Source organism: Rattus norvegicus, chromosome 11 (assembly GCF_036323735.1).
Source record: "Rattus norvegicus strain BN/NHsdMcwi chromosome 11, GRCr8, whole genome shotgun sequence".
Classification (NCBI taxonomy): domain Eukaryota; kingdom Metazoa; phylum Chordata; class Mammalia; order Rodentia; family Muridae; genus Rattus; species Rattus norvegicus.
In genome coordinates, this window is record NC_086029.1 from 80,333,243 (window position 1) to 80,349,080 (window position 15,838).

At 50.5% G+C, this 15,838-nt stretch overlaps 1 protein-coding gene across 1 annotated transcript in view; it reads right to left on the bottom strand.

Moving 5' to 3' along the window:
• Window positions 1-345: 345 nt before the first annotated feature.
• Itgb5 (integrin subunit beta 5) overlaps window positions 346-15,838 on the bottom strand; it is a 115,786-nt gene continuing 100,293 nt past the window's right edge. Inside the window, exons 11-15 of the mRNA NM_147139.2 lie at window positions 10,768-10,990; window positions 6,182-6,282; window positions 3,777-3,896; window positions 2,460-2,626; window positions 346-1,674 (exon numbers count right to left, since the gene is read on the bottom strand). Of these exons, the coding sequence (NP_671480.2) occupies window positions 1,579-1,674; window positions 2,460-2,626; window positions 3,777-3,896; window positions 6,182-6,282; window positions 10,768-10,990 (707 nt within the window). The 3' untranslated portion in view covers window positions 346-1,578. The remainder of the gene's footprint in view (window positions 1,675-2,459; window positions 2,627-3,776; window positions 3,897-6,181; window positions 6,283-10,767; window positions 10,991-15,838) is intronic.

A 15,838-nucleotide genomic window follows, 5' to 3' on the forward strand; every position in this document is an offset into this window, starting at 1 on the left:
CAAAACATGATGAAAAGATTTGTCAAGGAAATGGGACACTGCGAGCCCAGGGCTTAGCACCACAAGATCCTCAGCTGGCCTGACCCTTAGCAGGCCATTTCCCCTTCCAGAGCCTGCTTTCTCTTCTATACTCAAATGAACGGAATGGGTCAGGAGGCTACTGGGAAGGGGAATCTAAAGAGAGTAATGGCTCTGCAGGAAACATTAGCTGAGAGGAACTCAGGCTCTGGGCTGGGTGGGACCTAAAACCTTGATGAAGCAAGGTATTGGTCTAAGTCTATTATTTACATAGTATCATAGTCAGGGTTTCTATTCCTGCACAAAACATCATGACCAAGAAGCAAGTTGGAGAGAAAGAGTTTATTCAGCTTACACTTCCACATTGCTGTTCATCACCAAAGGAAGTCAGGACAGGAACTCACACAGGACAGGAACTCACACAGGACAGGAACTCACAGGTCAGGAACCTGGAGGCAGGAGCTGATGCAGAGGCCGTGGAGGGGTGCTGCTTACTGGCTTGCTCAGCCTGCCTTCTTATAGAACCCAGGACCACCATCCCAGGGATGGCACCACACACAATGGACTGGGCCCTCTCCACTTGATCACTAATTGAGAAAATGCCTTCCAGCTGGATCTCATGACGGCATTTCCTCAAGGGAGGCTCCTTTCTCTGTGATAACTCCAGCTTGTGTCAAGTCGACACACAAAACCTCCACCCACTAGCATCTGCACCATCTGTTTCTAGCTTTAGTAACGCAGAACATAGGTGGGAAACACATAGGTGGACACAGTTTCTATCTAGAACTCCAAGCAAAGCCCAACGGTACTTGCTCAGCACTCTTGAAGCACCGTAATTACCCCAGCACTTCAGAGAGCCAGGCTCAGGAGTATTGGTCTAGTTCAATTCCTGTCCCTGACAACGTGTAGAGACACACCAGTCTCTACTGGGGCTACTGAAGACCTCTCAGAAAGGGAGGCACATGCCAGAATGTACAAAGCCAACACAAAGTTGCTTGGTTTCCATTTTTACTTTCAATCCCAGTCTTTCCTTTCCATTACAAAAGCAACTAAACAAACATGGACCGGAGGGCAAAACCTAACATTTGCAAGGCAAAGCAACTCCCAGATTCCACCACCAACACCCACAGATGCCAGGCAGACAGCCCTCAGGGGACCAGTAATCAGATCTACACCATACATGCGTGACATTTTATTTCATAGAAAAAAAGAAACTGATCAACCCCAAAAAGCCAGGTGGTGCACTGGCTTTGTACACGCAGACTCTTCCAGATAGCTTCTCGTCCGGCCCGGCAGGGAAGGGAGGGGCCACGCAGCCTTCAGCAGTTCAAGGAGACAGCAAGCTGTCGGCCATGGGGAAGCTGGGAACGCCAGTCTCCTTGCTCTCCCTGGCTTGGAGGGAAGTGGCCCCACGTGCCTGTGGCCTGCTGTGCGGGGAGCGGATCCCTTACAGCTCATTGGAGGCATCTTGGTGCGTGCCTAGCTAGCGTGAGCAAATGGTCCAAGGAGTCCGAGACACACCAGTCTTTGTCCTCAGTCCCCCTCCAGCCATCCAGGAGCTCAGTCCACTGAGCCATTGTAGGATTTGTTGAACTTGTTGAAGGCAAAATCTACAGTATGTGTGGAGATGGGCTTTCTGTACAGGGGGTTTGAGGCCTGCAAGCACAAGAGAGGAGAGCACACGTGTTAGTTCAGCCTCGGGTGCGGGCCAGCACCGGCAGGGGTGGTTGCCTGCTTCTGACTTGCTCTGTGCTCTGGGGGATTCCCTTCCTTCTCTATGCTTTTATTCTTCATCTCTGAAAATACAGGGCTTGGGCAGACTGTCCCGGAAGTCCCTCAGAACCTAAACAGACAGACTCTAACTCTGGGGACTCAGGGGTGCTTCCCCGAGCTCTGTTCTCCTGAGCCTGCAGTGTGCCTGGGGCAGAAGGACTTGCTCATATGACCATCCAACCCGAGAGCTTGAGCTCTTTTCTTGGGTCCCATCTCTGTGTTTGTCTGACTCCCCACTGAGCCTGCCTCTGGTGCTTCACCCCTCAGCAGTCCCAACATGCACCGGGGGTCTGCACGTCCCTTGTCTCTTCCAGGTGTGCAATTCTCCTGTCCAGCACTGAAGATGCTGTTCTTCATTGATCGTAGATTTGTTTGTTCTGTGGTGCTAAGGATTGAGCCCGGCCAGTGCACTGCACATGCTAGGCAAACACGCTAACAGTGAATTACATTCAAAATCTGGTTGTTTTTATTTCGAGACAAGGGCTCACTAAGTAACCCATGCTAGCTTTGAACTTCAAACTCCTCCTGTCTCAGCCTCCAGAGCAGCTGGGATTCTGGGTGCATACTATCATACTTAGCTCATTGTTTGTTGGTTTGATTGAGTGTTCTTAGCCTTTAGCCCAGGCTCTAAGCCAGCAGCTTCTCTTTTTTACCCATCCCCCACTCACCATTTCATAACGGGCCCTGGAGCGCTCGCTTTGGAACTTGGCAAACTCTCGACGGTCGTGGATGGTGACGAGTAGTTTCCAGATGGCCAGGAGTGCCATTCCAACCAGGAGGATGCTGCCAACCACAGCCAGCAGGATGGTCATGGCATTGGGGGCACTTCCGCACTCTGTAAGGGGCCAGGAGACAGGTGGGCAAAACCATCACTATCCCAGCTATGCCTGAGGTGAAAGGTTACACCCTCCCTTCTGTCCATCCCCCTTCATGTTGCCTCTGTGAGACTGAAAGCTGGACTGGGTGCAGGTGGTCTCCCCATGGAACAGACAGTAAAATATTCAGAGAATTCAGAAACTGTTTGAAGGTCACACAGCCAAGCGGTGACAGAAATGAGGCCTCTGGTGAATGGCTAGACCTCTATGCCCCAGAGGCTCAAGCCTGGCCCAGCTCCAGTGCAGGAGGCTGGGCCACAGCACGGCTTTTATATCAGTGGCTTCAGGAACAAACCAGGCAGGCAGGAGGTAGCATGCACCACTTCCGAAAGGCCTGGTCTGGGGCCAGGCATTTCTGAGCCCTTAGCGAAGAGCTCAAAGGAGCAAATGTGCCTATTTCCAAGCAATGACAGGGCTTGAAAGCAAGGCCTCGCAGCCACAGGCAAGTGCCCTGGGTCAGTTACTGCACTTCCTCTGTCTCTGGCCAGGAAGGCAATACTGTGTTTGGGGGTTGGGCTCAACTTGCAAATTGGGCTCTGCGACCTTTCTTTCTCTACTCTCTCCCCGATCCAAAAACTAAAATGCCTAGAGAGTCCCAGTCACTCTGAGGCACCAGCGTCAGTTCCGGTGCCCAGAACAATCACAAATGTTTTTGGTAGCGAGCAAGCAGCAGGTAGGAATGCGAGGCCCAGAGCTCCATCTGCCCTTGAAATCTGCACTGGGAGACAGCAGCAGCTAGATGCTGTGGCCTGGATAACCCTCAACTTAAGGATCACCCTAGCCCTGGCGGAGCAGCTGCCTTGCACCTTCCCTGCCAAACCCTTTAACCCAGCATGCTCAGGTTCCCTTCACGGTGAGGCTCCATAGCGGCATTCCCAAAGCCCCACTGCCCCTCCTCAGCCCTCTGTTCCAGCAGAATGGCTGGCTAGTGTGCTCCACACACGTGCTTTGAGATGGAGTCTCACGGAGCCCAAGCTGGCCTTTAAATGCCCTGAATTTCTCATCTCCCCATCTTTTCCTTCCTGAGTGCTGGATTCGCAGGCTGGTGCCACCACCAAGGGACTGGCACAAGAAAGCGGGCCAAGGCTGGCCCCTCGGGCTCTCACCTACCTGGCTCCCTGAGGACGGTCAAGTTAGACTTTCCATTGGGCAGTTCTGTGTAGCTGAACATCATAACGCAGTCCTTAGCAGTTTTGTAGAAGCAAAGCACAGCTTCCTGGTCGTCTTTGACTAGGAGAGAAGCGAGTAGAGACATCCTAAGCATCTCACTGGATCGTACTAGAACCTATTCATGGACAGGGATGGAAGCCAAGACCCGCAGGAAAAGACGGGAGACGCCAAGAGGCCTAAGGGCGTTCAAATTAGCTCAGATTTCTCACATCAAGAACACAGGCCCAGGGCCGAGCTTATGGATTTGGGCACATGTGGATCCCATCGGGATTGTCAACCCTCTGGAGCGCTGGCTAGTGGTGACAGGAAATAAAAAGTCTTCAATGGTTGGGAGTGGGCGGGAATGAACAAAATTGGATGCAGCAGGCCTGAGTTGACTAAAGTGAGAGCTGGAACTCAGGGCGCTGAGGCTCTGAGGATGAGAGGCTGCTGGGTGGTGGCACTCCACATTGATATGTGAGGCCCTGTCAGCGATCAGGCCTTTAAAGGGTCAGCTCTGTGTAAATCGGGTCTCACTCCTGGCAAACCCCTTCCTTGGCTGGCACAGCCCTTCTCTCTCCCCACACTGCCTTTGACCCTGCCCTGTCCAGGTACCAGGTCCCCAAAAAAGGGTTTTAAGGCTGATCTTCAGGAGGTAAAGAGGTTGGCGAAAAGGAAGTCAGGCCGCAGGGGTACATGCATCCCAAACCACAACCACAGGTCAGCACTGTGACACTAAATGCGTCTCCTTTCTTGTCCTTTCAATAGGTGCTTCAGCTAGGAAGTAGATGAACACCCGGTGTGGTTCCCAAACACGAATGAAGGGCCAGCTTCTTCTCTCAGTCCCCTCAGACTTGGCGAGAGTGTATTTTTAAAAGCACAAGGAAGAACTGGACGCCATGGCACACAATTATAATCCCAGCACTTGGGAGTCTGAGCCAGGAGGATGGAACGTTTCCAGTGGGATATATAGTGAGAACAATATAAAAATGGGAACAAAATAATAAGGCTGGGCATGGTGGCGCACACCTCAGTACCCCTGAGGCAGAGGGAGGTGGGTCTCTCTGAGTTGGAGGCCAGCCAGGACTCCCATAGTGAGACCTTGCCTCAAAAATAAATAAATAAACAAATAAATAAACAAATAAATAAATAAGCAAGCAAGTAAGCAAACAAACAAGTAAATAAATAAGGAAAGAAAGGAAGAAAGAAAGAAAGAAAGAAAGAAAGAAAGAAAGGAAGGAAGGAAGGAAGAAAGAAAGAAAGAAAGAAAGAAAGCCAGCCAGCTAGCTGTGGGGCAGATTCCTTTTGGTGGCTGGGGCTGGAAAGAGGCTGCCCCACATAGGACAGACTTGTCTGTGGGAGGTGGGAAGGGGACCCTTTTTCTTCCCTAACTACATGTGCTTCATGAAAAAAAGAGCTCAGCCATGCCTTGGACAGCAAGGCAGGGAAAGAGCAAAAGGCAGGGATTTCAGGAGAGGGGCTGCAAAGAATTCCCATCTCCCTAGAGGCTGGCCCGAGGCTGGCCACGTGGTAAGTGCTCACTGAACGTTGGTGAGATAAATGGACTCAGCACACTTCAGTGCTCTGCTCGGGCCAAGCAGTTCATCAGAACCAGGAAACAAAGAGTCTACAAAGAGAGAATCCAGGACCAAGGCAGACAAAGCCAGGGCTGGGAGTTTACAGCAGCTGGGGGGTCAAGACAGAGGTTAAGTCTGCTAGTATTGGCGAGCCTTGGTTGAAATTTCTCTCGTCAGATATGCAGTCCCTTAGGAACTGTTTAATCATTTCAAAATGTAGCCAATTTAGGAAACTCACAGTGTGGTGCCACCACCCGAAAATGTCCACGTGCTGCTAGCATTCGATCTTGCGTCCCCTCTTCCTATTCTGTGCATACCGTTTAATTAATAGCTTTGCTCTTTTCTCCCTAGCTTCTTTACGTAGCTCAATTCTCATTATAACGCTAGTGTTCTGCCTCTCTTCCTGTGCTAAGATAATAACCCATTGTGGATAGATATTGTACCACTCATCAGTTAATGAACAACTGACCATCACGATCAAGGCCATAACCATTTATGTAAAAAAAAAAAAAAAAAAAATCAGCCCCAAATCTTTAGGTCATGGCTGTGTGCTGATTCTGTGAGCAGCTTTTTGGCAGTTGCCAAACCGATTTCTGTATGAGAATCCTGCCAATAACATGCAAGGGCCCTGCCCCAGGGTCCCCTTGGGGAACCGGCAATCATCCCAGGAAGCTACACTGGGCTTAACTCAAGGCTGAGACCATTTGCTCCCCAGGGAAGGAAAAAAACCCCCTGGACGCCTGCCAAGGTCCATAGGGACAGCGGTCCACAGTTCTGCAGGGCACTTACCAATGCTGTCTACCCACGTGATCACCTCATCTTTGCACTGGTGGTGGCAGGTCTGGTTGTCAGGTTTCCCCTGGTGAAGCAGCGAGCATTCCACACAGTCTCTGAGAAAACAAAGGCGGTCATTAGCTGCTGCGTATTGTCCCGAAGGCTCAGCTGCACTCTCAAAGCCTGGCCTTGGGGACATGATGCTCTGACATCTTGCTGGTGTTAAAAGGAAGCCCCGGGGCCTCAGGGAGATATGTCTGAGTTTAGAGGTGTTTTTGGTAATACCGCTCAATTTGCCAGCTGCAGACCTTCCCAATGCTAGACAGCAGAAACCAAACCAAACCCATCTGCACCGACTACAGTGAACTGGCCAAAGAGCAGCTCCGTGGAAGAGGCTTCCAGGGCATAAAAGTGACTCCTGGCCTGTGGAGGAGCCTCCACATTCCTGGGTCCAGTGTTCGAAGCCCTTGTGCTATGCCGACCTCAGTAACCCCATCTGTCACTCTCTGGACAAGGCTCTGTGGCAGGCCCTTTTGCAGAGGGCCTCAACGCCTGGGGCTCAACAACTGGAAGACCTCTAGGGTGCAGCTTCCTGACAGTTCTGGTACCCAGAAGAACTGATGCCGGTGTCTGGGTACCCTGGGTTCCAACCCCATTCCCATTCCCATACAGTGTCCACCTGTCAGCATCCTTCAGGGCATGCTGGCCACTTGTGTGGTAATTGTCTAAACTCGAGCTTTTATAACGGAGAGTTCTCTAGAAAATAGATAAGCCACAAAGAAACCCTCTCTGTCGTCCCCACCCCCCACCCCCGCCCACCATGGGCTGGCAGCACGTGAGGATGCTTTATTACATACAATGCTCTGTTGAACAGGTATTACATTCTAAATAATCAGAACTGGGTCCGGACAGTCTCTCTCCTACGATTGCATCAGCTTGGGAACACAGCTAGGAGGACAGGCCTCAGCCAAAGCTGCTGTTAAAATTTGTAAGAGGAAAGGTCCCTGCCTGTAGGATGATGTCATCACGCAGGTGTGGGCAGGTACAAGATAGAACAAGGCTTGTCATTGGACAAGAAGGAAGGAAGGGTGGGACAAAAGTTTTAGAGAGAAGAGGAGACTAGAAGGGAGGCAGAGGAAGCACGGAGAGAACATGGAGGCAGATGTTAAGATTCTGCTCTGGGGGGCTGGAGAGATGGCTCAGTGTCAGCTCCAGTGTACTTATAATAAATAAATAAATCTTAAAAAAAAAGATTCCTCTCTGCACATTTACAGGTTGTTATGAATATTCTTTTTTTTAAAGATTTCTTTTCTTTTTCTTTCTTTTTAAAATATTTATTTATTTATTTCATATATGTGAGTACACTGTAGCTATCGTCAGACACACCAGAAGAGGGCGTCAGATCCCATTACAGATGGTTGTGAGCCACCATGTGGTTGCTGGGAATTGAACTCAGAACCTCTGGAAGAGCAGTCAGTGCTCTTAACCGCCTGAGCCATCTCTCCAGCCCCTGTTATGAATATTCTTAAGGGATGGATGTGTACAGGGCTTTGTATGTCTAGATGAGCAAATTATATCTTATCAATTGGATCAGAGGTTATTGTGCTGTGTGTTCTTTCATGTGGCGATTTAAGTTTAAGAGAGTGTGTGGTGGCTGGAGACACTAGGTCGCCACAGAATTGGGATGTGTGTGTCTGGCATGGTGACAACCTGCCTTGAGAACTAGATGGGTAGAGAGATTGCTGCCAGGCTCAGAGAGAAGCCATCGGCAGTGTGATATGGGATGGAGCAGAGCAGGTAAGACGCTTTGCTGACTGAGATTAAGATATCCACCAGATATCTTGGGGCACTGCGGTGACAGGCCTAGAGTGGGATAAAAGACAGCATTTTTTTTTTTTTTTTAATTTTACAGCAACACCTGCCTCCTTGGGAAGACCAGGGTCATGCCATGGGGAAAGTAAACTCCAGGGCAGAGTGAGTAGGGTCAGGCAGCACAGGGGATAGCAGTCTTAGGATTCCGGGAAAGTGGCATTTGGAGGTCTAAAGACATGAGAGGGATGTGCAGGGGAGGTGCCCTGACACTAAAGAGATGGCTATCCCCACAAAACACCAGTCACCGTGCTCATCCCACATGCTGATGGGGATCCAAACAGCTGGGTGTCTAGAAAGTTCCCTGGTCCCAGAGAGAAGCCACACACAACTATCTGATTGAAGTTATATTCCCAGCACAAGAGCTGGGAACCTTGGCCTCAGGGCGGGAGGGAGCTCCATCCCACAGTAGAGCCACTTTCCAGAGGAAAGGCCCAAGAGGCCCAAGAGGAGCAGATCAGGATCCTTCCTGGAGTCTTGTCTCCCAGACATACTCGGAACCACCTTCTGGACATCAACAAGGACTGGACAGTGAGTAGATCATGAAGAGAGAGGGCTGTGACTTTCTCAAGAGGTCACTGATATGCTTAGGATTCTAACTATTCCACAGTTGGTGGCAAATCCTCTTCCGGGCTGATGTTACCCAGATACTCTATAGAGTTGGAGCTGGGCAGTACAGCTCATCTCTGTCACTTGTCCTGTATGGTCCACTCTCCCACCCCCACCTCCTCTCAGGGTAGGCAGGCTCGGCCAGTGACCAGGAAGGGGTGGCCCCACCTCTGGTCATTCATGCCTGCTGGACCTTCTGCCAACCTCCTGGATCCACACACAGCAAAAAGGATGCCTGCTTCTGACTGACTGAACCTACAGCTTCCCTCAGATACCCTGCTGTATCCCACAGCTCCAGGTCACTCCTCCAACAACCCACGTGGATACAGCAGCCTAGAACCGAACGCCCTGTGCTGGGGGGGAAACTCAGAATGCACTGTAGTACGTATGAAAGCATGTCTGCCCCTTTACAAAAACAAGCCGCTCACAGAGATTTTTTTTGTTCGAGGCATGTTAATTAGGATCAGCTGGAGCCGAGCGTGACCTCACCGAAGTGAAGGGTGTGTTCGGCTAGTTCTAGAACACCAGGGATGAAAGGACTAAAGTATTCAAAACCTCTCAGAAAACAGCAAGTAGGAAAATGGCCTAAAATGTCATGATGAAAAGAACTCTGGAAAAAGGGAAAGAAGAGAGGGAGGGAGGGGAAGAAAAAGGGAGGGAAGAAAGAAAGAAAAAAAGGAAGGAAGGAAGGTTGGCAGGCAGGCCAAGAAAAAGAGAAGGAAAAGGAAAAAGAAATCAGCTTGTATTAGACTACGAAAGCAACGGAAAGTCAGTGTGGTCTGGGGATAGATAACAAGGGCCAGTCCCTATCTCTGGGCCTTCCTAGCTCGTGTTTTTCCCTGAAGTCTTTCAACCTTGCATTGCCTGCCGCTCCACCGGAAGGTAGGGGAGGCTTCATCTCCTTCTATTGACTTCCCATGTACTGCCCTAGCTCGGCCTACTCCCCACGAGCCCCATGTGCCCTGAGCAGTGGGAGTAACACTGACTGGAAGCTGTCGGGGGCTGGGAAGGAGGAGTCCCTTGGGCACAGCATGCTGACTAGGGCAGTGATGCCAGTCACACAGGCATGGCGCCTGGCCACTCCCTGCCTATCTTGTCACTCAATCTGGAGACAGGTACAGTTGCCCATGCCCAGGGTTGTCTGTGGCACACGGCCAGGGAGGGTCAGGCCATTCTGAATGCTTGTGAGCACAGCTGACCAGCCACAACTGCAGGCCCTGCGAGCATCACTTCATTATCAGCCTGGCCAGACGTTTGCAGGGAAATCTGCCAAAAGAAAATCGCACACTTGTGCTCCTCTCCGCCAAGGAGCAACACTGCCTGTATCGCCAACTTGTTTCTGCTTGGCGCCCGGCTTCCCCCACTGCCTGCCTGGCTCCTCGGCTTCAGCGATGACACAGCTGTTATCCAGCAAGTCCTGCCAGCCGATGGCAGGCGTTCCCGTGCTCCAGGCAGTACTGTGGCTTGACTTTTGTTGCACTCCGGTGGCGTGAAGAGCAGAGCGGAGGATGGGCATCAGGCTGTGTGACCTGACCCAGGGCTGAGCCCAGTGTCTGTAGACTAGACAACCTCTACATAGCTGCTCTATCATTGGCACAAATAGAGCAGAAAAATCCGAAGCCCCCACTCTTGCTTCGGGCAGCCCTATCTAGGTCAGCTCTTTCCTATTTGCTTTCCGATTCTAGTCTGTTCCATGCAGCAATTCCCACAGGCCTGGTCGATGACGCATTGTTTGGGACATGCTCTGTGGAGGATCTCAGCTGCACGGAGAAGGACGCACACGCATTCCCTTCTGAGCAAACTGTAGCATGCTCAAGGCTGCGATGGACCCAGCACCAGGTCCATCTCATTCACGGACGTCCCTCTGCAATTTCTAAACCTGCTCGGCCTGGATCCATGGTGTCGCTTCTTCGTGTGGACTGTTTGAACTTTTCTTCCACCGGTCCTCTCGTCCTCCCCCACAACCACTAATAACAGCATTTCATAGCTAGCACCAGTTTTGTTTGGCAGTCAGGCTGTATATATAGACGGGACGGGCTGGACGGCAGGCACAAGAGGCTTGCTAGGGAGGAAGCCTGACGAAAGGCAGACCTGGGGTTGAGGGTGGACAAGCGGACCCTTACCTCTTGGAGCTGCAAGCATCAGGGCAGGTTGGGCACTTCTCACACGTCTCCCCAAAGGCTCCAGGCTCTGTGCACTGGCACTGCCCACAGACGCAACGGCCTCGGTCGCTGCAGATCTGCCCATCCTTGGCCCTGCACGTGCTGATGTCTGTTGAGCAGTTACAATTGTCCCCAATGTAACCGACGTGGCACTTGCATTCTCCGCAGTGACACTCGCCATGGCCTAAAAGGACACACACACGCCATCAGTCGGGGCCTGCTGGTCTTCATATATGATGGAACAACGCCCCCCCCCCCCAGTGCCTGTCATGTGCCAGGGATCGGAATGCCACAGAGATTAAGGCACCGACTGATGATGTCACAGAATAATACATGTGACCTGGCAGGGTACAGACTGCTGCTTTTTTTTTTTTAATTAATTAATTTATTTATTTATTTTTCTTTTTTCTTTTTTTTTTTTTTTCGGAGCTGGGGACCGAACCCAGGGCCTAGCGCGTGCTAGGCAAGCGCTCTACCACTGAGCTAAATCCCCAACCCTTATTTATTTTTATATAGGTACACTGTCGCTGTCTTCAGACACACCAGATTACAGATGGCTGTGAGCCACCATGTGGTTGCTGGGGTTTGAACTCATGACCTCTGGAAGAGCAGTCAATGCTCTTAATCAGTGAGCCATCTCTCCAGCACCCCCCCCCTTTTTCTTTTAAAAATATTTATTTATTTTATATATGTGAATACACTGTCGCTGTCTTCAGACACAACAGAAGAGGGCATCATAAGTCATTACAGATGGTTGTGAGCCACCATATAGTTGCTGGGAATTGAACTCAGTACCTCTGGAAGAGCAGTCAGTGCTCTTAACAGCTAAGCTACCTCTCCAGTTGACTGCTGCTTTTAAATGGTCCACTTCTTGGCCAAGCCATGACACAAAACCAGAAAAGCTTCCTGACTCGGTTGATGTGTGAAAACAGTCTCCCTATGTGTCCACACCGGAAACTGAATAACGAGGGGCAAAACTATGGATGAGATTAAGCAGAGCAGCCTCTTCTGGACCGTCCAGTTGGGCCCTAAACCTACCAACAAGGTCTTCACAACCCGAGCAGGGCCTTGGGGGTGACTACAGAAGGTGGTAGCTAGGGGACAATAGAAGAAAGATGCAAGGAACGCTGCCCTAGAAGCTGGGGAAACCTAGCGCCTCCAGGGGTATGAGGGACTATAACCACGTAGGCACCCTAGCCAGACAGAGGAAACAAACTTGGACTCTCTGACCTCCGAACTGCCTGAATGCATAAAACATATGGTGGTTCATTACAGGCTCAAGCAAAACCAAGCCCAGCCACACTTCCTGAGTCCTAATGAGATGCTGACTTTCAGCTCTGGCCCTGGGGTCCTGCCAGTGGGGGTTGGGTGGGGAGAGTGAGGGGGTGATGGGGAGTCTTAGCCCACAGTGGCACTCAAGTACTGACTGTGGTCCTGTTGGCTCCATCCATTCTTTCAGTAACCCACGAGGCAGGCATATTGCTCATTTCATGAGACGTGATAATGGGTGGTGGTGCCGCACCCCTTTCTCTGAAGTTTTTTTTTTTTTTTTCTTTTTTTCCGGAGCTGGGGACCGAACCCAGGGCCTCCAGCTCGCTAGGCAAGCGCTCTACCGCTGAGCTAAATCCCCAACTGTGCCGCACCCCTTTAATCCCCGCTCTTGGGAGGCAGAGGTAGATGGATCTCTAAGTTTGAGACCAGCTTGGTCTATGGAATGAGTTCCAGGACAGCCAGGGCTACACAGAGAAACCCTGTCTTAATGACTCCCTCTCCCCAAAGGCAGAATCTTGAATAATGAAACTGACAAGTGGAAGAGACAGCTCACAGAAGGTCAAGCCCCAGCAATCTGTCTCAGCAGGGTTTCCCCACTGTATTCAGGGGGGGATGTTGTAAGCAACAGATTCGATGCTGTTTGCTTGTTCTCTCTATTGGGCTCCCCTAGTCATCTCTGTTGGATGGCAACGTGCCCGTTTGTGACATTATTGCTGTCTATCTGTGACTTGTTGCTTGTTCTTTTGCTTGCTAGATTCCCTAGCAAATATGGTCATTCAAAAACGAGAAATGTAGGGGTTGGGGATTTAGCTCAGTGGCAGAGCGCTTGCCTAGCAAGTGCAAGGCCCTGGGTTCGGTCCTCAGCTCCGAAAAAAAGAAAAGAAAAGAAAAAAAAAAAAACAAAAACAAAAAAAACAAAACAAAAACAAAAACTGAGAAATGTGGCTACTGTAGACGGTTGTTAGGCACAGGGAGTTATTGCTTCAGGGTTCTGCAGGCACCGAGGGAGTTGTCATCATCATTGCCTGGAGCTGGGCATGACTACCTGCTGGGCATAATGTGAGTGTCCTGAAAAGCATGGACACTGGGTCCTCTGGGGATCTCCATTCCTCAGGGTTATAAATGGCCCACTCTTCCCAAGGCTCCTTTTCATTTGTGTGTCTCTCTGGGTAGTTACATGCACGTGTGAATGGGAGTCCAGAAGAGGGTGTCACAGCTCTGGGAGATGGACTTGACAGGCTGTTGTAAGCCTCCTGACATTCGTGCCGGGAACTGGAGCCCGTTCTGCAAGAACAGCCAAGTCAGAGCTCCCCTCCTTCCCCCACAAGTGGCTCATTTTAAAAAAGGCTGGCTGTTTTAGCAGCATATCTTCCTCCTTGGTGCCTGTTGCTAAGGCTGACATCATTAAGAAAACCAGGAGATTTAATGTACTCAGTGTCCACTCACGGGTGAGCTCCAGATTAGAGAGCAGAGCTCTGGGTGTCACCACAGTGGGGCTCGGCAGTGAATTCACCCCCACTTTGGAATCGGCTATGCTGACACTGGATCCCAGCATGTTCTTAACCACTAATGAATCTGCTCCACAATATAGGTTAGGACCTAACTTTAGAGAAGTTATAGCCACTCAACTTCCTGGCCCTCTTCTGGCTTATCTGTTCTGCAGTGCCCACAATCTTCAAGGAACAGGAGGGGGACCATCTGAAGTGTCCCTGTGTCCCAACCTTCCTTCATAGGATAGTGTCTCCACTCACTCTGGGTCTCCAAGCCACAGCACATTTCACAGGCTGTGCTGAGGCATATGGCCAGGCCTCTGGGAAGGAAGAATGCCAGGCAGGCCAAAAGGAGGCTGAGGAATGCAGCCCACGCCACACAGTAGCTGCCACAGACGTACAAGGTCACACAGTCACATGGGAGTCAGGATGACAACTGTCTCTCCACCAGCATGTGACCAGCACTGCTTTGTGACCTGGATCTAACATACACGACCCCTCACTTCTGCCCCAGGGACTGTGTCGGTCAAGAGTCTAACTTAAATTGAAGTAGTTCATGACTAGAGGCAACCTCTACCCAACATTTCTTTATGGGAAATCAGCAGAAAAGGTAAAGACTGTGCCATAAGTATCCAGACACTTGCCCATACCCAGTTGGCACCACGTGTGGCTCTCTCCTATCTATCCATTCATCATGTATTTTTTTTTAAAAAAATGAATCTTAGAATCTACTTTAGGGGGTAAGTTTCTGTTTTCATTTTCTGTTTAGAAACATGCGTTTACTAAGTTGCTCAACCTGCCTTGAAGTCATACAATAGTCCAGGTAGCCCTTAGAGTCCTGATCCTCTCATGTCCGTTACCTGAGTAGCTGGTTCGGCCGGAAAACAGTGTACAAGATGGCTCTGACACTCTCTAGTAGCTCACCCATCACAGCCCTCCAGAAAACAAGGGTGTAAGAGCCACAGACGGCATGGCTGGTGCTGTAGTTCCCAGCCCAAGGTACTGGAAGCTGAGATTCAGCTTCCTCTCTGCCTCTGGTTTTGGCAGCACTGGAAAGCGAGCCACTTGTAATTTCAAACAGTATCCCAAAGCATCAGCATCAACATTTTGGAAATATGGATTACTCCATGGGTGAGTTTGGGGTGCCATGTGTGTGTTCAAGGGTTTCTGGTGACCAAACATCTCCATGCAAAGGTCTTCTTACCGTAGGATAGGCATGCACAGCAGTGGTGCCTGGAGCTCTGTACCCCCAACCACAATGGCTGAGCGACAAGGAAGCCCCACTTGCTTGTGAGCGCATTTGATACATTGTGGGCCCCAGAGATCCAAACACCCAGACCAAGGTCACTGTAGCTGAGTGGGCTCCAGATCCAGAGAGCAAGAGAGCCTAGGGCAAGAGCCAGTACAAGGTGGTGGCACATGAGAGGCCACCATGGGCTCTTGGCGGGAACAAGATCCACCAGAGTTGCAATGTGTCTAGAAAGCATCGCCCAATCCCAAAGCAGTGCAGACATGACAGGCAAATAAAGCAGCCATAGAGGAGAGTGCAAAGACCCCAGTCTACCTGGGAAAGAGCTGGGAGCAGGGGAGGGGGTAGGGGACAGAAAACTCCTACATGTGGCCTTTTGGCTCCCAGTATTTGAGTATTCCAAAGCAAAGGTGAAGAAAACCAAATGAGGAGGGACGCCGAGGTCTGTACGCGATGACATTGTAGAGGCCACCGATGCTCATGTCCTTAAGGGATCCTTGTTCCCAATGAAGACCCTAGTAGTTGTAGTTTGGTGGCCATCTGGCTGCTCACTGCCTTTTAAAGACAGCAAAAGATCGAGGGAGGTGGTTTAGTGCTTACGGCCTTTGCCTAACATGCACGGGGCCTTCACTTCCATCCCCACCACACACACACTGCACACAAAACTGAATGTAATTAGGTGAAGATATAGTGACTGCCAGTGTGACTTCACACTGGCTGTTGTTCCTAACTAATAATAGGATCTTTCCAGGGAGGTGGGCTGAGTCCCAGCATCTGCAACATAGTACCACAGGGTAGGTTACCAGGTAACTGGTGGCAGCAGGCACCTGAGACTACTGCTTGTCATCTTGACTCAAAGTCTCCCAGTGTCCTTTAGAAAGTGTAACCAGCAGAGCCTCAGAACCTTACAGGTCTGATACATTGTATCCTTATTGCAAGGTCTGCTCTCTGACCTGGTTGGCATCTTAGTAACTCTGTAGCTTTGTCCTCTCCTAGCCATAGGAACACGTGTATTAAAATG